Source organism: Penicillium bovifimosum (genome assembly GCF_028826915.1).
Source record: "Penicillium bovifimosum strain IBT 22155 chromosome Unknown utg000003l_segment0_segment0, whole genome shotgun sequence".
Classification (NCBI taxonomy): domain Eukaryota; kingdom Fungi; phylum Ascomycota; class Eurotiomycetes; order Eurotiales; family Aspergillaceae; genus Penicillium; species Penicillium bovifimosum.
The window spans coordinates 2,073,923-2,098,660 of NW_026622712.1; the positions used below are offsets into that span (position 1 = coordinate 2,073,923).

Sequence of the window (24,738 nt, forward strand, 5' to 3'; positions counted from 1 at the left end):
GCTTTACTTTTCTTACTTTCTTTCAGATTACTCCGTTGTCGCTCGTCATTTGAGTGCATACCGATAGATCATGAGCTGCTTCATCTGTGTTTTCCATCACTGAACCACTTTTACTCAAGGTCTCCTTTAGCCGTCGCAATGCTACACGCGATGCTGCGCCGGAGCTGCGCGGACAGCATCGCTCTCAAGTCAACCCGCTCACTGTCAGCTCCAATGCATGCCTCGAAGGCATCGTCATTACTCCGCCAACCTCTATCCCGCTCCATACATACCCTTTACCGGCGACCAGTCCCTCAATGGCGCACCTGGACACCGGCCTCGACGCCGATCCGTCTCAAATCTGAGATCGCCGCCAATGTCGAACCCGGACGACGCTCTCGTGTTTTGAACGTTATGCGCAAGGTGTTCACATACTGTGGATTTTTCATTGTCTCCACTGGTACCTTGATTGTCGCCTTCTTCATCTACGACGCTAGTACATACCGCGACACTACTACTGGGGTAGACATCCCAGTCTCTGAATTGGCACTCAACCCTAGACATGGAGGTCCAAAGAACTTGCCCATTGCCGATGTGCTGGTGGGTGACTATGACTCGGAGGCTATGCTTCAACAGAAGGATAAGCCTCGTCTGGTTATTCTTGGAACGGGCTGGGGTAGCATTTCGCTCCTCAAGAGCTTGAACCCTGGGGATTATCATGTCACTGTTGTCTCTCCCACTAACTATTTCCTGTTTACTCCTATGTTGCCCTCCGCGACCGTGGGCACTTTGGGTCTTCGCTCTCTGGTTGAGCCCGTTCGACGTATCATTGACCGCTTGAATGGTCACTTCCTCAAGGCTTCGGCGACAGATGTTGATTTCTCCGCAAAACTGGTCGAAGTATCCCAGGTTGGCCAGGATGGCCAGACGAAAAACTTTTATCTTCCCTACGACAAGCTTGTTATCGGTGTTGGTACGTTGCACCCAGGAATAATGCGCTGAATCCCGAAGATATTGACCGTACCTCTTAGGATGCGTCACGAACCCACACGGCGTCAAAGGCCTTGAAAACTGTAACTTCCTGAAGACCATTGATGATGCTCGCCAAATCAAGAATAAGGTGCTGGAAAACATGGAGCAGGCTTGTCTCCCCACCACCACTGACGAAGAGCGCAAGCGCCTGCTGTCCTTTGTGGTATGTGGAGGTGGTCCCACCGGTGTTGAGTTCGCCGCGGAGCTGTTCGATCTTCTGAATGAGGATCTGCTTCACTCTTTCCCTCGCATCGTTCGAAACGAGATATCCGTCCACATCATCCAAAGTCGATCCCACATCCTGAACACTTACGACGAGGCACTTTCCCAGTACGCCGAGGTATGTCTTTATCGCCTCCTCAATATTGATGAAATCACCCTGATATTAACAAATTATAGAATCGATTCACTCGCGATGGCGTTGAGGTTCTGACCAACGCCCGTGTCAAGGAAGTGCGCCCTGACCGGGTCCTGTTTTCCCAGGTGGAAGACGGCAAGACCATAGTAAAAGAGATCCCAACTGGATTCTGCTTATGGTCCACAGGAGTCGGTTAGTATATACTCACACCAGTGCCCAGCCTAAAGCGCCACTAACATCTCTCTAGCCCGAGCCGAGATCTCAGAAACCATATCTAACAAACTGGAAAGCCAAAACAACAAGCACGCCCTCGAAACCGACTCTCACCTACGCTTAATCGGCGCTCCTCTAGGCGACGTCTACGCCATCGGCGACTGCGCAACAGTCCAAAACAACGTGGCCGACCACATCATCCGGTTCCTCCGCACAATCGCCTGGGAGAAAGGCCGCGACCCAGAGAAAGTCCAGCTCACCTTCTCCGAATGGAAAGATTTCGCCGCCCGCGTGAAGAAACGCTTCCCGCAAGCCTCAGCCCACCTCCGCCGCCTCGACCGCCTCTTCGAACAGTACGATAAAGACCAATCCGGCACCCTCGACTACGGCGAGCTCTCCGAGCTCCTGCACCAAATTGACACGAAGCTCACCTCCTTGCCTGCCACCGCGCAGCGCGCCAACCAACAGGGCGTGTACCTCGGCCGCAAACTATCCAAGATTGCAGCCGCCCTCCCCGGTCTCCGGGCTAACGAGATCGACTACGGTGACCTTGACGAGGCCGTTTACAAGGCTTTCAAGTATAAGCACCTTGGAAGCTTGGCGTACATCAGCAATGCTGCCATCTTTGATATCGGTGGTATGAGCTTCAGTGGCGGTGTCCTTGCTGTGTATCTCTGGCGGAGTATCTACTTCGCTGAGAGCGTCAGCTTCCGCACGCGCTGTATGCTGGCTATGGACTGGGGCAAGAGAGCGCTCTTTGGAAGAGGTATGTTTCTAAGTCTTCGAATTGGTCTCAATGTTTTCTTGTTTTGCTAATATCTTTTCGTTTCGCAGATCTCATGAGTTTCTGAGATATTTAGCGTCCATCGATTTCACAGCTACTTGATCTAGACATATCCTCGGTTCTGTTTCCAGTATTCCGCAGGCAGAGAATCTGGAGCAATCTTGTTTGTGAGAGATGTCCATAGACCTTGCTCGGGTTGTTTTGGGATTTTTTTCATAACCAAGCTTGTTACTTTATTTCGGTCATCCAATGGGTTGTTTAGCTTGTCTTCAGTGCTGCTCTGGGTGTTGCTGCATAATGGCATTATTGGTACTTCACCGCAAAGTCTTGTCAAATTAAAGATCTATTCAAGTCATGCTATGAGACTTGTGTTGTGTCATGGTTTGACCATGTGTAAAATGTGTAGTCATGAATGGAAAGCCAGTTGTATTGTAAGTGTCATTTGGAAGTCCATAGAGCAGCAAATAACCATCGCCTGAACACCGCGCTAGAAGAGCAGAATGGAGAAAAAAATTCTGGTATGGGAACCGGAAGGATCGGACCAATATTCAAGGCCAGCTTGAGAATAGCTTGATCAACCGATCATAGGGTCCAAATCGCTGTTATTGGACATCAGAGTGTCACGGATATTAGTAGCGAGGTCATCATTACGGTTACTGTTTTCGTGAGCATTGCCAGCCAAGCCAATGTCAAGAGTATCTGGGATGTCCCTCTTGGCCTCTCGTGCCTTCTGCTCAGCATATGCACGCGTCTTCACGAGACTGCGGAGCCGGGCCTCTTTACGAGCGCCCTGGTTCTGCAAAATTGCCTCGTTGACTTGTGTAGCAATCTCTTTACGGAGCGCAGGATCCAGAAGTGAGGCAAGCGAGGGAGCCAGTTTATCACTGGGGAAAATCAAAAGAGCAAGGGTCCGCTCAAGATCTGCCAGGAACTGAGGCTTTGTAGGAGCACGGGGTGCAAGCTCGGCCGTTGCAAAGTCCAGGACGGGAGTAATATCGCTACCGGGGGTGTCCATGCAAGTGCGGATGAGTTCGACCAACTGCAAGCGCAAGAGAGCAAAGTGCAAAGATGGATCTTCGTCAAGGATCTATTGAAGTCTTGTTAGCCATGGCACTTGACATGAAATGTGTCGTTATGCTAATAAGGTTCAATATTCTGTAGTTGCTCATACTGAGGACTGAAGATGTTTGTTTTTCTGCAAATGTCCCCGAAGGGAGTTTAAGAGTGGTGCATGAAACTTGGTATAATCATAGCAAGAAAATGGGGAGAGGAGTGTGTAGTAGACTAAAGGGGCATAGTCTTACCTGAGGGTTTAGCTCGTTGATCTTTTCGACCGCCGCCTGGATATCACCAGAGTGAATTGCAGTACGGATGTCTACCCGCTCCTGGATGGGTTCGAAATCCGTTCTGACTTGGATATTGGCCTCCACTGCGAATTTCTTCGCAGCAGCGGGATAGCCATTGGTAAGGAGGTAGTCCATGACCAGGTAATTTATATCACTGCATGCAATCATTAGCAACCATTGATACAACGGATTGATGAAATATTTGCAGTGGTGACGTGAATCAGAAGGACAAGTCAATTGTTTCTCCTCACATGTTTTCAGAGAGATTCCCAACTTGATTTTCAAGAGCATCATGTCACGGGGTGGGGCAAGGGGAGAAAGGGACGAGGTAAACTCACGTTCTGGATGGCTTGACCTCCTCAAGCTTCCTCTCGAAGAGAAGCCAAGAAGGCGTCGCAGTCGAGGGAGTGCGAGACATCTGCATAGTGTTAAAAGGCCAGCAGCCACGGGTGTCAAGCCGAGAAGCATACAGGATTAGCAGACATTCTGAGATCTAGTCTTGATTTGATCTGAAGCTATCCGTAGAATTGGAAGGCGACCCGAGAGACGAAGGCCATGGGGAAAGGCAAATCGCTGTGTGGGAAGAGACCGGGTTGGATGAAGAAGAAAAAGAGAAAATGAAAAGCTCGCAGCGGAAGAAGTAGCTTAAGCGAAACTTCGCACTAGGCCGAAAAGGACGATTACATAATGCCGAGTTCGCAGCACGTGAGGCGCTAGAGCAAACTTGGAAATTTAACTACACTAAGCCGCATTGGGATGAGATGTTAGGTAACTGGGTCCACATCCTCAAAAGGGCCAAGGCCATCACTCTCGATTTCAAAGAGGGGCCGAGGGGGTCCAAGATACCTACTTCGTGCAGCGTTGTAGGTGACCCCAGTAGACATGGAGTCAATCTCGCCTTTTTATTCTATGTCTACCGAGGTGCGATATGCTCCACCATGGCAAGACTTGAGCATCATTGGGATCGCTGGTAGTTCTGGCTCCGGCAAGACTTCCGTGGCAATGGAGATCGTCAAGTCTTTAGACTTGCCGTGGGTGGTGATCCTTGTAATGGTACAGCCTCTGAACTCCGAGACTGACAAATTTGATAGCCTTTTGTTCTAATGTGGTACTCGCAGGACTCGTTCTATAAGACATTGACTCCCGAACAACACCACAAGGCTCATGCAAACGAATATGACTTCGACTGCCCGGATTCGCTTGATTTCGATGTTTTGGTCGATACTCTCCGGGATCTTAAGAAAGGGTAAACATATTGCTCTTGCTGGGTTCTGTTTATTTGACCTAACTTGAAGCGATACAGAAAGAAAGCGAACATCCCAGTCTATTCATTTGCCGATCACCAGCGGCAGTCTCATACGACCACCTTGTACTCACCTCGCGTGATTATTCTCGAGGGAATTCTAGCCTTGCATGATCCTAGAATTGTGGAGATGCTGGATGTGAAGGTATAGTAATTCCACCGCTACTCCTTTGCTTATCGGTGCTAATTTTGTCATGCAGATCTTCGTTGAAGCGGATATGGATGTGTGCTTAGGTCGTAGAAGTGAGATGCCTCAATTTAGATTACATGAATTGCAATCGACGCCACGTGGAAACACCACTAACGAATGTTCTTACAGTCCTGCGTGACGTCCGCGAGCGAGGGCGCGACATTGAAGGCATCATCAAACAGTGGTTCAATTATGTGAAGCCATCTTACACCAAATTCGTCGAGCCTCAACGCTCCGTCTCAGGTTGGTCTTTGTGTAAGCCTGTAAAGTTCAAAGATTTGCTAACCTCGATCTCTAGACATCATCATTCCCCGTGGCATTGAGAACAAGACCGCTATTGGTATGCGACTTCCCGGAACTTCTGTCTCAAGAACCACACACTAAAAGACCCAGACATGGTTGTTAAGCACATTCAGCGCAAGCTGCAGGAGAAATCCGTCAAGCACAGCGAAGAACTTCATAAATTGGGTTTGATTGCGGCGGAAGTCGACCTGCCTGCGAATGTGCATGTGCTGCCCCCAACGCCGCAGTTTCTCGGCATGAACACTATCCTACAAAACCCGGAAACCGAGCAGGAGGATTTTGTTTTCTACTTTGATCGGCTGGCATCGATCTTAATTGAGAAGTACTGGCCACCATTTCGCAGTGCAACCTTGTGGCTGCTTTTCTAACATCAATAACAGATCCTTGGATATGACATCCTATGTTTCTGCGAATGTGGAAACCCCACAAGGAGAACAATACCTCGGTTTGCACCTCCAGGGTACTGTGTCAGCTGTGGTTATTTTACGCGGAGGCTCATGCATGGAGACCGCTCTTAAGCGATCCATTCCCGACTGTATCACTGGTCGCGTGCTTATCCAAACGAACGAGAGCAATGACGAGCCAGAGCTACATTACTTGAAACTTCCGCCGCAGATTGATGAGCATGCAACCGTCATTCTTATGGACTCTCAAATGTCGAGTGGCGGTGCTGCACTCATGGCTGTCCGCGTCTTGCTTGATTACGGGGTCAAACAATCGAGCATTGTTTTCGTAACCTGCGCTGCGGGTGAACTGGGTCTGAAAAGGCTGACTGCCGTGTATCCCAACATCAATGTGATTGTTGGACGGATTGAGGACGAGGGAGAACCACGCTGGATAGAAAAGCGGTACTTCGGATGTTGACAAGTTCATACCATCTGCGATCATCTATCAAATATCCCTATTGTGGCGCATACATACGTTCCAGCAGATACCTCAGCATATTTATATACGCATACAAGCCAGGATTTGGCGATGTCCACCTACATATCAGATGTTTCAATTAGTGAATCAGCTTATTGCACTCTGTAGTCAGCCCCCCGCAGAATACCTATGGACCTAGTGGTGCGGGCTTTCGCATTCCATTCCATGGAAGTGCCAGTTCCCGCTGCGCCCGGCTTTAGGTAGGTATCAGGTTTATATATTGTCAGTGCGGATCTTAGTTGTAAAGGCATGGATCTGCCTTGGACCTGACAAAGCCGTGTTTCATCAGCTCGAAGCATTTTTCGACCTCAGCTTGAGCGAATTGTTGAAACTCCGTTGTCCGGCTGGGGGACTTGCCGATTTGATAGTGCACCTCCTTGACCGCCCTATCTTCAGCCGGCAGAAAAAAGAAATAATTTGCCGGTCTCGACTATTTTCACTTGCTGAACTCGACGATCTCAATTGAGCTCCCTTCCTTGCGCACCATTTTTTTTTTGCTTGACCTCTGTGTGCCAAGACTTACCACAAGGCATTCACAATGGCAGGCCCAGACAAGAAAAAATCCAAGGCAGGCAAGCCTAAAGGCCAATCAGGTCCAGTGATCAGTAAGTACAGTGAAGACTCAAGGCTTGTCCTAAGCAGAACAAAGGGCCATGAATGCTGACTCTTTCATTTTTGCTCTTATAGCGGATCCGCGATTTGAGAACATCCAGACCGACCCACGCTACCGGCTCCCCAGCAAACGCCAGACTCATGTCAAACTCGATAAGCGCTTTGCGCAGATTCTAGATGATAAGGATTTCTCTAGCAACGCTGCTGTCGATCGCTATGGACGAAAGCTGAAGAAAGACGATACCAAGGAAAAGTTGAAGAAATTCTACCAGGTTGATGAGGATGAGGATGAGGACAGCGTCGACGACGACGAAGATGTCCAGAAAGAATTGAAACGAGTCAACGCCGCCTCATATGATCCTGCCCGGGATGGTGGCTTTGGGTCCTCTTCATCCGACGAAAGCTCCAGCGAAGAGGAAGATGAGGTGGAAGAGGAGGAAGATGAGCTCGAGTACCCGGACAAGCAACAGTCTGATGTGCCACTCGGCGAAGTGACGACTCGGATAGCAGTCGTCAACCTTGATTGGGAAAACATTCGTGCCGAAGATTTAATGGCAGTCTTTTCTAGTTTCCTTCCCACCGGAGGGAGGGTGTTGAACGTCACAGTCTACCCCAGTGAATTTGGAAAGGAACGGATGGAGCGGGAGGAGATCGAAGGCCCCCCGAAAGAGATCTTCGCCTCGAAGAAGTCAAAAAGCGAGGATTCGGAGGAGGAAGAACTTGACTCTGACGAGGAAGAGGAGCAAATTAAGAAGTCAATCCTCAAGGCCGACGACGGCGAAGAATTCGACTCTACACAGCTACGGCGGTACCAGCTTGAGCGATTGCGCTATTACTATGCCATTGTCGAATTTTCATCGAAAGACGTTGCGAAGCATGTGTACGATTTGGTCGATGGCGCCGAATACCTCTTCAGTGCCAACTTCTTCGATCTTCGCTTCGTGCCGGACGAGACCGACTTCTCTGACGACAAGGCTCGGGACGAGTGTTCCCGGATTCCTGACGGTTACAAGCCTACCGAATTTGTAACGGATGCTTTGCAACACAGCAAGGTCAAATTGACATGGGATGCGGACGACAAATCAAGGAAAGAAGCTCAGGCACGTGCTTTCCGGGGCTCGCGCCAGGACATTGATGAGAATGACCTGAAAGCGTACCTCGGCAGCGATAGCTCAGAGAGCGAAGACGAAGATGACGAGGACGGAGGTGTCGAAGTAGTCGATAATACCGCAGGAGACGCTTCGACCACAAAGCTATCCAAGAAAGAGGCCGAGAGACAACGCATGCGTGCATTGTTGGGTCTGAGCGCCGAGCCTACCCGCACCAAGCCGGATGGCCCCGTCGGTGAGATGGAGGTTACTTTCACATCAGGCTTGGCTGGTGGCCACGGCAAGGATACAATCTTCGAAAATGAACCGGAGATTGAGGAAAGTACAATTGACAAATACGTGCGGAAGGAGCGCGAGCGCAAGAAGCGCCGAAAGGAGAAACTGAAGGCCAAGCGAGGCGATGAGGATGCGCCTAAGGAGGAGGAAGAACAAAAAGCCGCCCCCGTTCAGGCGCCACAGCCTGAAGAAGAAGAGTTAGGATTTAACGATCCCTTCTTTGACGACCCTGATGGAAAACTCACAGCAGGTGCTCGACGCAAGGAGGAGAGGCGCAAGAAGCGCGAGGAACGTGCGGCCGAGGAAGCCGCATCAGCTGCCCAACGGGCTGAACTGGAGCTCCTGATGGTGGACGACCAAAAGGCCAACGTCAAACACTTTGATATGAACGAGATCGAAAAGGCCGAGAAACAGGCTCGGAAGAAGGGCAAGGGCAAGAAGAGCAAAAAGGTGGAACCCGCTCCGGCAGATGACTTCAAAGTCAAAGTCGACGATCCACGTTTCACACGCTTGTATGACACTCCTGATTTTGCCATCGATCCAACCAACCCCCGCTTCAAGCCAACTTCCGGCATGAAGGCACTATTGGATGAGGGCCGTAAGCGCCGGCGTACTGGTGATGACGCCGATGCCGAGGCTCCGACGGAAGATCGAGAAGCCAAGAAGAAGCAAAAGAAGGCATCTAAAGAGTCCAGCTCTGACGAGTTGAAGCGGTTGGTGGCCAAGGTCAAGCGTTCTCACTGAGAGAATACGATGGAGGAGACTACAATGATTTGGAAGTTAATATACACAGTACAGTGGGCTCCTCTAGCGGAACCAAATGTGAAATATGATATGATTTGTTAAAACCCGTGCTTTCACATTATCAATCTACATGGAACATGTTGACTAGTGTTGAATAGCAGAGCTGACAACCGACGTCTCGTGGTCACGGGCATACTCCGAGTCTCCGATGCCCGGGACTGGGAGATGTGCTGGCTGAAAGGCAGAACCACGTGGTCCGTAGCAGTGTGGGGTGAGTGGCCAACGTGAAATATGTCCCATTCCCTTTTCCACTCAGATCTCGGCGTCGGGGGACACAACCTTGGAAAGGCCGGGCATGTCGAGAGGGTGGTATCTGAGTTACAGGCATAATGCCTGTCTTACACGAGGTGGGATTGACGGTGTAGAGATGGCATGTGCTCACCGCGAGTACGCAGTAATATCTTGGGAAGAGCAAAGCGATCTCATCCAATCCCAAATTCTGACCGTCCAAAATCACACAAATCAGCGCTATCCGAGTGACACTAGTTCCTTGCAAAGCCGACTATATACGGTGACACCATGACGGTAGTTGTTAGCGGCAAGGTGGTCAGCGATGAGAATTCACATGGTTAATTCCTGTATAATTTGTAGAGCGGGCTATATCCAACAGTCTCGGCAATGATACTAGTCCCCATGCTGTCTTTCAGACTGTATAGTTGGCCCCCGAGGCCTGGGTCTTGCTAGAATGCTATCTGATCTGAAGAAGATGACCAGAAGGCCGCTGTCGTCAGTCGTAGACCGCCAGACTGAGATCATGTGACTTTACTCACCGCCCTTTCGCAGACGCTCTCCACTGATCCCCCGGAATGGTCTCTCGTGCAAGTGACTGGGTCCCATAAGAAGCCCTGGGATTTATCTTATTCGATCTCCTGAGGGTTGACTGAATTCTGAGCATACTGTGGAGTTCTCGTTGGTCTAAACCCCATTGCCAATTGCTGATCCAAGCCCCACTGCTGCACCTCATCCCACCTTCTACTCCTCCCCTCCCTCTCTCTCCACAATCCTGGACTATTCTCAATTCTTTCGTCATCTGATGATGATTCCTGCTTCGTTGAATTAAGCTATGGGTGGACGCAGCCTAGTCATTCCTAGCTGTCTGATACCCATCGTTACACCGCGTTAAATCTACCGGCCCGTTTTCTTTTCCCTGCGTCCCTAAGTACTTATCATCTCTGCCGGCTTCCCCGTTGTTATTCACCATGCTCGGCCGACTATTGAGTACCGCCGCGTCGACTCTGAACCCGACAGCGTACTCGGCACGACAGAATGGAACACCTCTCGAATCCGTGACCGAGGAGGAACATACCTCCGGTCTTCTTTTTCCCGATGCCAGCCTCCTACGGCGTTCCAATACCCACGCCTACCCCTTACAAACGACCTTCAATTCTCCGAATGCCTCCGCTGCTGGCGCTTATGATGATCGTGGTGGAATGGAATTGGATGCAATCAAGGATTTCCGTGTGATTGTTGCACAAAATGCATTGGGCGACCGAGATGCATGTGTCTTACTTGACACTCGTGCATCCGATTCATCCACCGCCGGCCTTGGGATCGACCCCCAAGGCAACGACCAGTCCGGCCCTCGACATACTCGTGCAGTTTCTAGTCTTTCTCGTGGGACACGTCGCAACCTCCTCGCTCAGTCTTCCCTCGCCGAACCGAGTCCTCTCTCCGCAGCTGCAGATGCACGCAGGTTGTCACCCGCCAGTCCAGGTGCATTCTCCCGAGCTCGGGGCCGTAGTTCCACACTGGCACCATCTGGAGCATGGCATGAGCCTGGCCCATCGAGACACCCTTCCGACGCCAATGATACGGGCCTCTTAAATTGCATCTTCGGCAGCAGCGCCTTCAGCTACCGGGGCTCGTCCACAAAAATGCACATCATCTCCGCCGATGATGACTCGACAATCGGGGCCAGTGCGTCTCCTGCTGCTCGCAGTCCGCTTTCACGGGCGTACACGACAGGGAGTACCTCTAGTCCAATAGGGCCAGCCCGAGGAGAGCACGACAAGCCTCCTGCCAAAGTCACGGTTCTCTTGACTCGCATGTTCAGCGTGAATCTCCCCGAAGGAGCGGAAGCATCAGCGGAGCGACATGACTATGCCAGTGCTCTCTATCAGGAATCATTGCCCGAGATGGAGTTCCCATTCCCGGATGTTTCTAAACGCAAGAAAATCAAGGAGAAGAAAACGCCCATGTATGCAGTTGCAATTACGATTCAGATCCCCTTGCTCGCACGAAACTCTGGGCGCCCTGTGTCAAGGTTTAGCACGCCAGGCCCAGACTCTCCCAGGCCAGGGTTCTCGAGCTCGCTTGATTCAGACCACCGATGGCCGGGAGGATTCTTTGATGATAGTTTATCCTCGGCTTCTCCTCCGGCTAGCTTGGATGAACGCTTGGACTTGCTAGTTGACCATTGGGACGTCATCACTCGCACACTCTCGCACCTCGAGCGACTTGTTCGCAACGAAATCCTCTTTCTGTTGAAGAAGGTGGACTCTTTGTCTGGGCCTCACCCAAAGCCCGCGAAACCTCCCAATATGCAACGCACCAACCAGACCATTGTACATTTGCCTGCGAATATTCTATCCGTCAATTCAAAGCTCAAAGAAGAAGCTATTCGCAGCTCTCGCCGAATAAGCCTGGCTCTTCAAACCCCATACGTAGTCACTGGTCAAAGTCGATGGGGCGTCTGGCGAGAGGAAGGTCGCTCCATCGTCCGCGGCCTAGGTGACAAAGAGCAGAACTTCTTCTTCCTGGTGGTCCTAACGGCGTTCTTGGGCAATCATACCGAGTGGCTCAACACCCTTGGCCCAGAATGGTATCGTCGCCGCCATAATCAGCAACACAGATTCCAGCAAGATGGAGAGCCCATTCTTGCAAACAGAACAGTCATCGTATGTCCGGACAAAATGACCGCTCGGCGTCTCGTGTTCTTACTTTCCGCCTTCTTGCCCTCCAAACAGCGCTTGGAGGTTTTGCCCTCCCCGCTTCGACCTGGTACTTCGGCTTCCATGCGTGCTATCTCCCACAGCCCGCCAAGTGTGCCTGTGCTCCGTCAGGAGTCGCTTCGCAGGGCGATTGAACGACGAGCCCGTGCTCAACGAATGATCATCGGTGATAATGATCGTCATCGACGATCAGTTAGCGCTTCGTCTCAGGACACAGCTCAACGGTCATTTGATGGAGCTGAAACTACGACCTTAGCAGAACAATCTTCAGCTTCGGCCCGCAGAGGGTCTGATGCTCGTTCAATCAGACCTTCAGCCGGAGCTATTCACCCGAAGGATGTTCGGGCTATGAATACCAGTGGAGCAACTACATCCATGACAACTCAAAGCAGCACCGTCCCTGTCCCCCATTTTACTTCTCAGCCAAGCCAGTCCGCCCAGGCTAGAACAGAACGCAACACAACGGAGGGCAGCGATAGTCTCGCATCAGAGACTCTGTTGAAGAGCCTCCAGCGAAGTGACAGCTCTGTGCTGAGCACAAATGGCAGTATTCCATCAGCTGGAGGCCGCTGGGGTGGTATTTTCTCCGGGCTTTGGAGTTCCCGCCAGGAATCATCGACTGATAGCGGTGGATCGTACTCCCCATCTGAAGCTCGCAGACGCTCTGCCTCTACTATTGTTGGCTCTGCTAGGCGTGGGTCTAGCACTTTGATCCAAATGGTCAAGGAAGTCACAGAGGAGGATGAGCACCGTCCCGAAACTGCCCCAAGTGGAAATATCTCGATCCCGGCTACTTCTACGGCCGTTCCTCACAACGGTGAAACTGCCTCGCCAGAGCCGTCATCACTCAATAGCCAAGTCCGTGAGTCGCCTTTGAAGATGTCGGTCAGAGCGGAGGAAGGCGTAGTGGATGTTGATCTTCCACTTCCGGGTTTCATGTCACTTTCCTCCTCTGGGGATTCCACCGTTGCCTCGCCAAGGAAAACTCGAACGTCTATCACCAGTGTGGATGCGCTTGCTTCCACGCACAGCAGTGGATCTGGGTTCCACGGTGCCATGAAGGATAGCGATGGCCCGACTGCCCATGTTGCTGGTTGGTTGAAATCTTTCCATGAAGATTTTGCCCTTCAGGCCGTCCGACCCTATGCTTCCCTCGAAGCGGAGATCAAACGGGCAATGCGGGCTGAACCCTCCCCATATATTCCCTCCACACCCGATGTAGACGGATCAGAGAGGTGGGTGGACGTCGCAACAACTTTGATTGCAGACACCAGGGCTTCTACGGTGAAGCGACTCCGGTTGCGACGCAAGATCACAGTTGGGTGCCACTCTGGCTCAGTACATACGCCTCCCTTGCACGCCAACGGTTACCCCCGTCAATCTGCTGGAAGTAACTCGACCTCGCAGTTTGCCAGCTTTTTCTCTGTACACGACAAAGCGCCTCGTGGGCCGACCGCCGATGAACAGCACCAGAGCTTTGTCGAAGAGCGGTTCATTGAGGAGCCTGTGATGGACCTGGATGGAGTTCTGGTCGACGCTCTCGAGCGTGTTTTGGGACAGAGCGGCTACTCGTCCATGGCACAGTCGCGTGCTCCTTCTCCTAATCGAGCTCGCCGAGCCGAAGAAAAGGCCAACTCTTCTCGGCCTGATGAAGCTGCTCCTGCCGAAGTCCCCCGTGGCGAATGTGGCAAGATGGTGCTTGGGGCCCTCGAGGAAGTTGTCCGTGTTGTAACCGCCGAACACTGCCGTGAAGACGAAGAGGCCGAGAGCCCAGCGGCGCTTGCCGACCGCGAGCGCAGAAGAGCGCTCTCAGGGGCTGACAATACTCTGCGTGAAGGAATCCGGAAATGGCTCCTTGACGTCGAAGAAGCCTGGTGATCATACTTTGCCGGCTGACACTTCCTTCTACTTCTACTTATTGCATACCCATGTTTATTGACATTCTGCATGTTTCTCTTTTACGCCGCCCAATCCCTCTTGTTCTTCATTCGCTCGTTAGGGTGTTGGATCTGGGCGCGGTGAGTTTTCCATTGCTGTTGAATTACCTCTCGGCATTTCCTTTCTCTTTGCATTTTGTCCTTCCAGCTTTGCCTTGTCCATTGCGATTTGTTTGATTATGATACCCACCCAACTTCATACTGAAGTTTAGTTCTGTTTGTGGCATTCCCCTACATTTTTACCTAATATGACAGTTGACCAATTTTAATGACATCAAGTTCCATGCGTTCATTCTCTATGTTCTTTGGATCTAAGCAGCATAGACGATCTTCACATCATGGCCCCTTGCTTCAACCTTCCCATCTGCAGTCGGAGAAAGCTGGACGGTTTTCAAAATCTCGTCTGTTTGCACTGAGTTGACAATCTCAACCGTAACCTCACCTCGCAGGCGCCCATTGATCAACAGCTCAATTCCAGACAGGGCATCGTCCTCAGGAGCCTTGATGGTGGGATTGGTGACTGTAACCGAACCAGGACGAATCAAAAGAGGCAAAGTATCAAAGCCATGAGTCTCAGTGTACCAACGACCAGACTCATAACTCTTAGAATGATCAAACCACGACACCCACTTCCCTGCCACATCATCATCAGACCGAGGGACATAGAAAGTAACCTCCCCCTCCTCCGAGAACACCGGCGCAACCAGCAAATTCGGCCCAAACATATACTGCGTATCAACAGCATACGTATTCAAATCTTCCGGGAACTCCAAAAACATAGCCCTCATAAGCGGCGTCCCATCCCTGTGGCCCCTAAGCGCCTCCTGCAAGATATACGGCGTAAGCAAGATCTTCCCTCTTCACACACTCCCGCAGAACATGCGAGCAATCCTCGCCATAAATCCACGGCACCCTGAACGAAGACGACCCATGCAGCCGCGAATGCGTCGACAACAGCCCAAACTGCACCCATCGCTTGTACAGCGCCGGCGGCGGCGTACCCTCAAACCCGCCAATATCAGACGCCCAGAAGATATACCCAGACACCATCAGACTCAGTCCGCCGCGCAGCGACTCCGCCATTGCCTCGAACGTGCTCTCGCAGTCGCCACCCCAGTGCACCGGGTATGCCTGTCCGCCCGGTGCGGTGCTGCGTGCGAATAGCAAAGCCTGGTTGTGGCCGATGCGGTTGCTCATCGTAGTGTAGACAATCTTGTTGTATAGCAGGGCGTAGTAGTTGTGCATTCGTTCTGGGTCAGCGCCGTTGTGGTATTGGATGCCTTTGACGGGAATGCGCTCGGCGAAGTCGGTTTTGAAGCTGTCGACGCCCATCGACATTAGTCGCTCCAGGTGGTTGTTGTACCATTCTGTTGCCGCGGGATTCGTGAAGTCTACTACTGCCATCCCGGCTTGCCAGAGATCCCATTGCCAGACTGAGCCGTTGGTGCGCTGTGAGATGTTAGGAAGGCGGAGACTTTACCTGGCTTTGGGTGTTTCGGTGGTTGTGTCACAACATACCTTGATGAAGTATCCGTTCTTCTTGCCTACTTCGAATAGTGGTGATGCTTGCGCTACGTACGGATTGATCCAGATGCTGATCCGCAGACCGCGCACCTTCAGACGCTTGAGGTAGCCCAGGGCATCGGGGAACATGTCCGCGTCGAAATCGAAGTCGCACCACTGGTATGACTTCATCCAGAAGCAGTCGAAATGGAAGACACCGAGCGGGATATCGCGGTCTCGGAAACCATCAAGGAAGCCAGTAACGGTCTTCTCGTCATAGTTGGTTGTAAAGCCTTGCGACAACGAAAAAGGGTCAGCCCTTCTCCATCTAGCCAGAGACAACCAACACCGCAAACTCACTCGTAGTTAGCCAGAGATTATAACTCCACGACGGAACCAAAGCCGGCCTTCCAGTCAATGAAGTGTACCGATTAAGAATCTCCTTCGGCGTAGCCCCATAAACAACAAAATACTCAATCTCCTCCCCAGGCACAGAGATATTGACCCGAGTCGTACGCTCAGACTGAACCTCCAAACTGACACGTCCAGGATGATTAACAAAAACCCCGTACCCCTGGGAACTGATATAGAACGGGATATTCTTGTACGCCAACTCAGACGAGGTGCCACCGTCCTCATTCCAGATATCGACTGTCTGCCCGTTCTTCGCCAGAGGCCCGAACCGCTCGCCGAGCCCGTAGACTTTCTCGCCAACGCTTAGGTCTAGGCCGGCGAGCATATATCCCTGTCGCTCGGCGTACATGCCGTCTTCGTAGCGGAATTTCTCAGTGCGCTGGTCGCGCACATATCCGATTGATCGGAAGGATTGGCCGGTTAATTTCTTGCCGCTTGGAGAGCGGAAGTCTAGTTTCAGCTCGTTGGTGGAGGTGTTCACAGCCAGGCTGAGTGGTCCGCTTGTGTAGTTTAGTTCATTGGTGTCCTTGTTATGCTGGATATTGGTGTGTTTGGTGGATTGGTTGAGGTGGTAATGAGGACCGCTGTCGGCTTGGCCTGCCCTTGTATGGAGTTAGTATGTATTCTGTGTACGTGTTGTCGACTGTCTTACCAGTGTACAAGTTTAACCCCAATGATTCCCTCCAATGGCGATGTGATTCGCGCAGAAACAGTTGCTTCAGATCTTTGTTAGCTTTGGCGTTGTAAATGGAGAGATTTGGGAACACACGCGAGTTGAGGGTATCTCCACGGTGTCTCTGGAGTTTATTGAGCAGCAGATTGACTGTTTCACCCTCGACTGAAAGTCGCTCTACGTTGCTCATCCATTCGATGTTAACGCCCTCCTAGACAATCCCCCGCATGTCAGTAGCTATTCATTTGGCAATGTGCACCAAAGACCGGGTCAAGGCAATATACCTGCAGGCACCACATCCCCGAGGTGAACTTCATCTTGGGTTATAGTGGGTGGGCGTCTCAATTGAGGTTCTTGTCTTTGTTTTCGTCCTGTATCTGCTGTCAAGAAGCTACATCGGATATCTTTAATAGCTGGTCTCGAACATCGACTACAACAAAGTGCAGAAGCTGGAGTTAATGGAGGAATGAATGCATAGGTCATACGTTTTTCCACCAGTAAGTAAGCTGACAGACGGACCAGCCTGCTTCATTTGACGCGGAGTATCGTCCGCCATCGCCTGATTCCGAATAGTGCATTTGCTGGCAGAGAGATCTGCTGCTGTTAGCTTGGGGTAGCACATGCGGGGAAATCCTCCGGAGTTATGAAATGCGCAGTTCGGTTTAATGTCAATCGACCTTCCATGCTCACATGGTGGTCGGCTGAATTGGAGATATCCGGCTAAAAGACGGGATAAGTAAAGACGTTGTGTGCTATTGGTTAAGACTGGAGAGTATCAATCCTGCGACATCACAGTAAATGAGGATTTCTATAGGATATGTGAATAAAAATCAATGGATAGTTCAGATCAGCTTTTGCTGTACAAAGATCAGAAATGTAAGAAATATCGCCCGTGGCTTGGGTACAAAATCATCAGGACGTGAATGGGTATCTTCGAATGTTTACATCAAGGGTCGTAGGCCACCACTTCTAGGACTAGCATTGTAACTGAGGCTTTCCGCCCGAGTCCTAGCGCGCGTAGCTTCCGACGACATCAGTCCCTCGCGCGACTCATTGCTAATCCGCGACGGATATCCCGCCGGCGGCGAGTAGGGATGAGGGACGACACTGGCAGGTAGCTCAAGAGACGGAATGGACGCGTCCATTACGTGCGTGGTAGTTGACTCCACCTTCGTGGATGACGGACGAACATGGGATTCCGAGTAGAACTGCTCCAGCTGGGCTGCATCACTGCAGAACTCAACAAGGCCGGCCAAGATGTGCTCCGGGGCGCGATATAGATTTGCAGAATCAATGCTGGATGAGGATAGAGTGAGCGGGCTGCCGATGCTGCTCATGTCAAGAGCTGGCCGGGTGATGGGAGACAGGCGGGGCGAGACGCGGTCAAGTCCATCGTGGTTCGCTGTTCGGCCGCGGAAGTCGGATCGGTTGTGCTCGAAGCGGCCTGCGTCCCGGCTTGCGGTGCCGCGTGTGCTCACTAACCGGTTGGCGAGGAGGAGGAAGTCGCCTTCGTCGGTAATCTGGGCGATGATGCTTCCTGTTCGGTGGATGAATTGCGGGTACTTGTAGTCGGGCTTGCCCCAGGAATATGACACTTCAACGTCTGCTGGGAATGCAGTGCAGGCTTCGAAGTCGAGGACGAAATCAAATTTTCGTAGGATGGCCTTTTGGTAGAAGAGTCGGTCGGGCGGGCCAGGCTGGGCGAATGACGCATTGTTGAACACTGTGTGAAGTGGGCCTTTAGGTGGTGGCACCTTGAGGGTGATCTTGTAGGGTTTTCGGAATGGCTGCGTCTTGTCGATGGCGGCGCCCTCGGCAATAGGTACCTGTACCAGTTTGAGCCCGAATTTATCGGCGGTCGCGGCCCAAGAAAGGACGGTGTCCTCAATCAATTTTGGGGTCGTGCTCATCCAGCTCAGTTCAATGTGGAAGCAGTTCTCCGGATTATGCAGGCGGTCCCAGTGAAGGTCAACTACCTCTGGCCGGTTCGAACGCTTGCGTGGATCGACGTCAAATTTCATGGATTTGGATAGCATAATGGCAACTTTGTTCTTCGACTTGGAAGGAGTAGTGGGTGTCTGCGGCATGCGCTCGTCGATGCTATCCGATCGAGCTTTGAGGCTGATAGGTGAGTCCTTCGAGGTGCCGATGGCGGGCGTCGAAGGCATCGATTTGTCTGTTCGGAGCTGAGGGAACCAGCTACCTCGAGACTCGGGGCGATTGACACGATACTCAGCACAAACTTGATAGAAATAGTTGCCATCTCGGAAATTGTGTCTTTTCTCCACGTGTTGAAACAAGCCATGGTCGATCAGTTCGTTGCCAAATTTGACGGCTTGTTCGCGGGTGTCGATGTCGCGTATATTCTGCAATAACCAGGTGGTGAATTCGAAACCGATGAAGCAGTTGTAGTGTAACCTCCAATGCCACCGTCGATCCATCATTCGTACACCCTTTTCACCTTGGATTATCTGCGCCAGTGTCGAAAGGCTAATGCTGGATCTATCCAGCAATTCCGACTCGGGCAGAAGCTGAGCAGGAGCATTGTCAAGCCCTGGGTCAGTGAGCAACAACCGGTCTAGCTCTGCTGTAACAACTTCCGATGGGTTGCGTGTCTGATACATGATATTCAGAGGATTCTGGTCTCGCTTGGGATTTGACGTCTCGAACAGTTTCTCTTCAGGCGAGACGTATCTATGCTTTTGCCAGATATGGGTCAATTGGCTGATTCCGAGTAAATGAATTTCTTCCTCGTTATCCTCGTGGGAAGTCTGCATGTTCCGCCGCGAATTGCCCTGAAGTTGGAGCGGAATCAAGACATAGCGGACTCTCCAGAAATGCAACTGCTGCGCCGGGTTCTGGAGATAGTCTCGGTGACCGGCCACATAATTGTCGGCATAGTTCCAGTTGTACTCCTCGGCAGTAGAATCCAGCTTGATCTCCTTCACATCATATTCCGGGCTCAATATTGTCTTCATGGCTGGTCGGTAGATAGTGGAGTTTGGCTGCTTGGGAGACATGAGCACCGCAGAATTCTGGTGCGTGAAACGGGTCACTTCAATTTCGCCACCTTGGATGCAAACAAGTCGGTGGATCGTGTTGCCCTTGGAAAGGAACATTGTGAGCCCATCGCGCTCGAGACCTTGGTGATCAAAGACATTCAATGTTTCAAGTGCGGGTTGCGCGGACACTTCGGCCACATGTTTTCCAACAATAATCTGGAAGCCATGTGACAGGCGTAGCGAGATCATTTCTCGTAGAAGTACTCCACGCGTCTTCGGGGCTTCAATGCCTTCGGAATCTTCATTGGGGAAGACACGATATGGCGTTTGGAGGTAGTCCGAGGAAAGCTCACTAGCGGTCGGGAATTCTTCGGTCGTCAATGGAAGCACCGCGGGAGACTTCAGACTTTTCCACTTTACTACGGCCACATGTGGAGGGCGAGGATACGCATGTTGCCAGCGCCCAAACCAACTGGTATCCCGCAGCACGTCTTTCGGGGTATTGCATGGGTTAACCGATCTGACCCACGGGGACAGGGCTTTGCTCGGAGAATGCCGCGTTTGCGACTCGCGTGGACTGGGATTGAGCGTGAATTTAATATTGGGGCTGTTCGGAGCATCTGCCCCCTGGCTCCCAACGATAACATTCCCTGTTGCCCCCGCGGGGAATGATCCGCCAGCAACCGCATGTTCTGTTTGCTCCGGTTCCGTTGGTGGATTTTTGGGTGGTGCCTTGATGGATATTGGTTTGGACGGAGTCTGGGAAGCCTTGGTGGGCGTAGAAGGCGTCGAGATTACCTCTAAAACAGTTGTAGTCGATGCTGATTCTGAGGGGCTCAAAGAAGTGATACTCCTTGCATCAGATATCGAACCGGCAGGGGTTGTCTGTTTCGTCATTGGCAAAGCACTAGCATGTTCCACATTGACTCCTGTGCTTGCCAAGGCCCTTGGAGGAGTAGCACTCAGACCTCGAAGAGCGAAGTTGATGGTCCTAGAAATCCGAGAGGGCTTGGGGGCGGGCGCCTTTTTCAAAGCTGGCTTCATGGGAGACGTGCTCTGGACCGAGCTTGGGCTTCTTGGTGTGGTCATATTTGAATCAATTCTTCGAGGCCCATAGTGCAAAGAATCTTTCTCGTCTGCCGGATTGGTTTCATGATGGCGCAGGCGCGTGATGGAGCGGGCAGATAGCCTTTCGTGAACTCCAGCACCAGCGGCCTGGACTTCCGATTCGCTAGGTCTTTTTGGCTTTAAGGCTCTGTGGACCTGCTTCTTTGGGGATACGCTGAAGACGTGTTCGTCGTATTGATCCATCCATGCCATCACCTCATTGGGTGAGCTCCGCACATCTTTAGTCTGCGAGTCATGCTGCTCTGCGGCCTTTTGAATGAAAGATCTCGGGCGCGGACTATCACTGCCTTGTGCCTTATAAGATGAAGATTCCGCGAACCGGGCTTTAGGGGCAGCACGAGTAGCTGGAGTATATCCAGGCCAAGAACGCGCTCTTGCCCCGCCGCGCCATTCAGTAAGATAGGGGATTGAAATATTGGCTTGTTCACTCTCCATGACTCCCATCATTTGGATCTCATACATGCGCACGCGGGGCGTGAATGCTTTGGCTGGCCGGGTAACAGTAAGAGAGATAGGCGCATTCGGACCTTTCTTCAAGATTCGCCGGTTTTCTCGGTAGGCGTCTGGATTCCAATAAGAAATGTCGAGCCAATGAGGAATTCCAAAGCTCCAGTCTTTGGCTTGGGGCGTCGCTCGTTCCCTCATCCTCGTAGCGGACAAATATGAGCTCGGCGAGAGATATGACGATTTGCTAACGAGGCTTGACATGGAGTGGTGTATTTCGGGAGACATCCTGCCCCTGTGAGCTTCACCCGGTCCAGTCCCTCCTTGATCCCCAGATTGCTGCTTCACTGGCTCCCGGTATTTGAATAGTGGTACAGAATGGAGAGGCATTGGGCTCAAACAGACCAAGTCAATTGCGATGCCTCGATTCGCGAGTGCTTCTGTTGTAGAAGCCAACGACTCGTAAGAGACCTCAAAAACACCGCTACCTGGGGTGATAACGATGATTGAGGTGTTGGTGTGGACCATGTCTCGGTCGATGTGGTCATAAGCTAGGTGAGCAGAGGCAAGATGAATAGCCTCGAGAATGTTTCCACGAAGAGCCGAACTGGGGTGCCCGGAAATGGTCGCCATGTTCGGCTTGGAAGAGGTTGCACTGCCAGGTGCAAGATCAAGATCATCCATTTTGGAAATCGAGACATCTCGCAGGAAAGTCCGAAACTCCCTTTTCAGCTCGTCTAAAATAGTTGTCCAATGGCCGCTGGCCATATCATTCACGACCACCCGATAAAAGTCTCGTGTTGGGACTTTGTTTGGGCCAGATGTGCTGTTGAAGTTCCCAGTACCGAGATTTGAGTGAGTAGGCTGGTGAGACATATCATATTCAACACGTGTAAACAGCACGATGGTCACCAGATGTTTTGCATCGGAGTTGGCCCATCTCTTGAACAGCTCTGGGAGGAAGCCGTTGATAACACGACTGAAAAGAATGTCGCCAGTCCCTTCAGAATCAAAAGCCCACATCTCTTTTGACATTTGAATGAAAAGGACGTATTTGGCGGACTCGCTTCGAAAAATCGGGATAGTGCGTGGAGAAAAATACCCTGAGAGGCATTTCTTTTCCCGGATAAAGATGTTCTTGACAGTGGCTTTAAGGCTCCCCATGAATGTGATTTTCTGACCTTTGTAGATGATTTTATCTGAAAGTTCAGACATGACTAGTCTCCACATGTCGGATCGGACCATAAATTGGTCACGAAACGCGATGTCGACATGGGAGGCCGCGCATTGTTCTCGATCCACAATGGATAATACCACTTGCGTTCTGTTCTTGAAACCGAAGATGCTTGCAATGTTGTTGGTCACTGAGATTTCTAGCTGAGGATGACGAGCCTTGATATCCGGGGGGAGGGCCTTCACCACAAATAGACAGCGGTTCTGAAGCGGGGTCTTGAATTTCGAGGTGCTGTCCACCTGGGTGGCCGCATTTATTTCGCCATGGCTCTCACGAGCTGCCTCTGGCTTCAGATTTGAATAGCCGGTGTCGCCGGACGCCCTTGCGGGCAGAATCTCGACAACATCCCCAACTCGCACACCACTCTCGCCGAAAGCCGCCGGATTTAGCAAGATCTCTTCACGTGAAAACATCTCATCGTGCACCCAGAGCGCACATTGCTGCCGGGTCCAGCTTGACGAAGACATTCTGGCAGTCCGCTCATCTGTAGATTGATCGCGATCATGGTCGCGATTTGATGTCTCCAATGAGTGGGTGGAGCTGCTGTCCAAGCTCGCCGCACTCACTTGCCTCAGATGCGAACGCCGCATGGGCCCCCGCAAAGACATTCTTGTATCCCTTTATCCCGTCAATTCATCGAAATCAGTTGATTTCAACATCTGATATCAGAATGTGTCCATGAGTTCTTGCGAGAGGTAGCTTCCGCAAAGGGGCGATGCCGCGATACGATGATCACGTGGACTCGAGATCACGTGATACTCTTGTCCTTTCCGTCCAACTACTTGCAATGGACATTTATTGTAACGGACAAACAGTACTTACAATAAATATTTAACATAGAAGCTGTGATTTTGGCCAAAAATCTAGCGTCAAGAAAAGCAAACATGATTTCATTCTGACGAAGTACGGAGCACTCAAGGTACGCGTCGCTGAGAGCTCACGCTACGAAGATTGACTGAGACAGCAATCATATAGGTACATCGGTCGGGTTATCGACTGAATAAAGGAGGTCAAGATAAATTTATGGTCATGGATCAGGTATCTCTTCATAACTATTACTTGTGTGTTTTGTCGGATTTACTAAATTACTTCGGGCACGTAAGCCACGTCTGTGATCCCAACAAAAATCCAGACCAAATAGGGAGAGAAATTTGTCGTAGTCAAGACAGCAAGGAGAGGAGGCGAGATAATGGGTAGATTGCGGCAATGCCAAGTGACAGAGTCGCACTGGTATGTTCTGTTTTCCGTCAGGTTAGCTGTTCATCATTCTGGACTCCGGGTCTTCCATGACAAGGCCAATTCATTAGCCCATTTCGATTCAACCATCGAACTATCCCAGGCCATTGGATTTGCGTTGAAAATCCCACGCACTGACACGCACTTAACGGAGGCGGAGAGGCTAGAGCCAATTTGGCACTAGCATGACCTGAGAGGCAGATCTCGTCGCGACTTCATTATTTGCTGTTTGGTATGGAGTATGGACTTCCATTGGCGACGGAAAACAATGGAAGGCGATCATGCTGTCAGTTCCAATGTCCGTGCTCAATGCCAGATCAAGCTCGAGGATGAAGTTGGTCATTCCATATTATGACCAGATTGATAATCATTAATCAAGAATTTGGCGAATTTTGAAGGCGGAGAACCGACATAATCTCGAGGCCTGGGGGTTCTCGAGGGCCCAAGGAAGGCTAATTGGTTTGATGCCGTCCGGAGTTGTTTTCTGGGAAGATCTGAGATGTCCTCAACCCAATCTGGACGTCACCTCTTTTGTTTTCTTTTTCTTTGTGTTCCCTCCCTTCACAGACCATCCTTTCTCCAGCCACGATTGACTCGTCATGGAGTTAATTTTCGAAAAGTACTATCAGAAGCTGGTCTGCTTGTTCTTGGATCACTAACAGAAGATGTGAGCATCGGGCGCGGTTGTGAAAGTCCAACCCTCTCTTCTCACCTGCCACCTTGAAGCGTGGAAATCATCGTTTTCCATGATTGTTCAGAGTGTCCTGGCCACGTGTCAAACCACATGCATGTAGCCATGAGGCCAGTCTTCCGGAGCCTAGCGGCTTTGGCTGAGTCCTTGTCGTGGCAACTGACCGTACTGCGAGACCGCGGATACTGCTCCCGGTAAAGTCCGATGCCTCAAAAGCAAGCACAAACCAAAGAAATGCGACCGGTCATTCCCATGACCCTCTGGGCAAAATGTCCCTTTCATGTTCACCAAT

At 51.3% G+C, this 24,738-nt stretch overlaps 7 protein-coding genes across 7 annotated transcripts; 4 read left to right on the top strand and 3 right to left on the bottom strand.

Annotated features, from left to right (window-relative positions):
• Positions 1-120: 120 nt before the first annotated feature.
• On the top strand, positions 121-2,398 carry N7515_003839 (putative NADH-ubiquinone oxidoreductase 64 kDa subunit; the record flags this gene model as incomplete). The annotated part of the gene is made up of 4 exons (XM_056664583.1): positions 121-952; positions 1,011-1,351; positions 1,411-1,561; positions 1,617-2,398. Coding segments are annotated over 4 exons (2,106 nt in total), but the record flags the coding sequence as incomplete, so codon positions are not given.
• A 542-nt stretch (positions 2,399-2,940) lies between these two features.
• N7515_003840 (glucose-induced degradation complex GID8) lies at positions 2,941-4,136 on the bottom strand (the record flags this gene model as incomplete). Its single annotated transcript, XM_056664584.1, has 3 exons — positions 2,941-3,453; positions 3,671-3,866; positions 4,051-4,136. 3 exons carry the CDS (start codon positions 4,134-4,136, stop codon positions 2,941-2,943), a joined length of 795 nt encoding a protein of 264 aa, XP_056523641.1.
• A 485-nt stretch (positions 4,137-4,621) lies between these two features.
• N7515_003841 (uridine kinase family protein) lies at positions 4,622-6,372 on the top strand (the record flags this gene model as incomplete). Its single annotated transcript, XM_056664585.1, has 8 exons — positions 4,622-4,765; positions 4,804-4,958; positions 5,016-5,160; positions 5,216-5,258; positions 5,335-5,448; positions 5,504-5,545; positions 5,599-5,830; positions 5,889-6,372. The coding sequence occupies 8 exons, from the start codon at positions 4,622-4,624 to the stop codon at positions 6,370-6,372; spliced, it is 1,359 nt and encodes a 452-aa protein (XP_056523642.1).
• A 598-nt stretch (positions 6,373-6,970) lies between these two features.
• Positions 6,971-9,173, top strand: N7515_003842 (pre-rRNA-processing protein ESF1; the record flags this gene model as incomplete). Its single annotated transcript, XM_056664586.1, has 2 exons — positions 6,971-7,037; positions 7,120-9,173. 2 exons carry the CDS (start codon positions 6,971-6,973, stop codon positions 9,171-9,173), a joined length of 2,121 nt encoding a protein of 706 aa, XP_056523643.1.
• A 1,259-nt stretch (positions 9,174-10,432) lies between these two features.
• On the top strand, positions 10,433-14,062 carry N7515_003843 (uncharacterized protein; the record flags this gene model as incomplete). The annotated part of the gene is made up of 1 exon (XM_056664587.1): positions 10,433-14,062. One exon carries the CDS (start codon positions 10,433-10,435, stop codon positions 14,060-14,062), a length of 3,630 nt encoding a protein of 1,209 aa, XP_056523644.1.
• Positions 14,063-14,432: 370 nt separating this feature from the next.
• N7515_003844 (putative sugar hydrolase) lies at positions 14,433-17,028 on the bottom strand (the record flags this gene model as incomplete). The annotated part of the gene is given in 6 exon segments (XM_056664588.1): positions 14,433-14,945; positions 14,959-15,570; positions 15,640-15,917; positions 15,985-16,635; positions 16,691-16,922; positions 16,996-17,028. The coding sequence occupies 6 exon segments, from the start codon at positions 17,026-17,028 to the stop codon at positions 14,433-14,435; spliced, it is 2,319 nt and encodes a 772-aa protein (XP_056523645.1).
• Positions 17,029-17,652: 624 nt separating this feature from the next.
• Positions 17,653-23,127, bottom strand: iml1 (GTPase-activating protein IML1; the record flags this gene model as incomplete). Its single annotated transcript, XM_056664589.1, has 1 exon — positions 17,653-23,127. One exon carries the CDS (start codon positions 23,125-23,127, stop codon positions 17,653-17,655), a length of 5,475 nt encoding a protein of 1,824 aa, XP_056523646.1.
• Between the last annotated feature and the right edge of the window lie 1,611 nt (positions 23,128-24,738).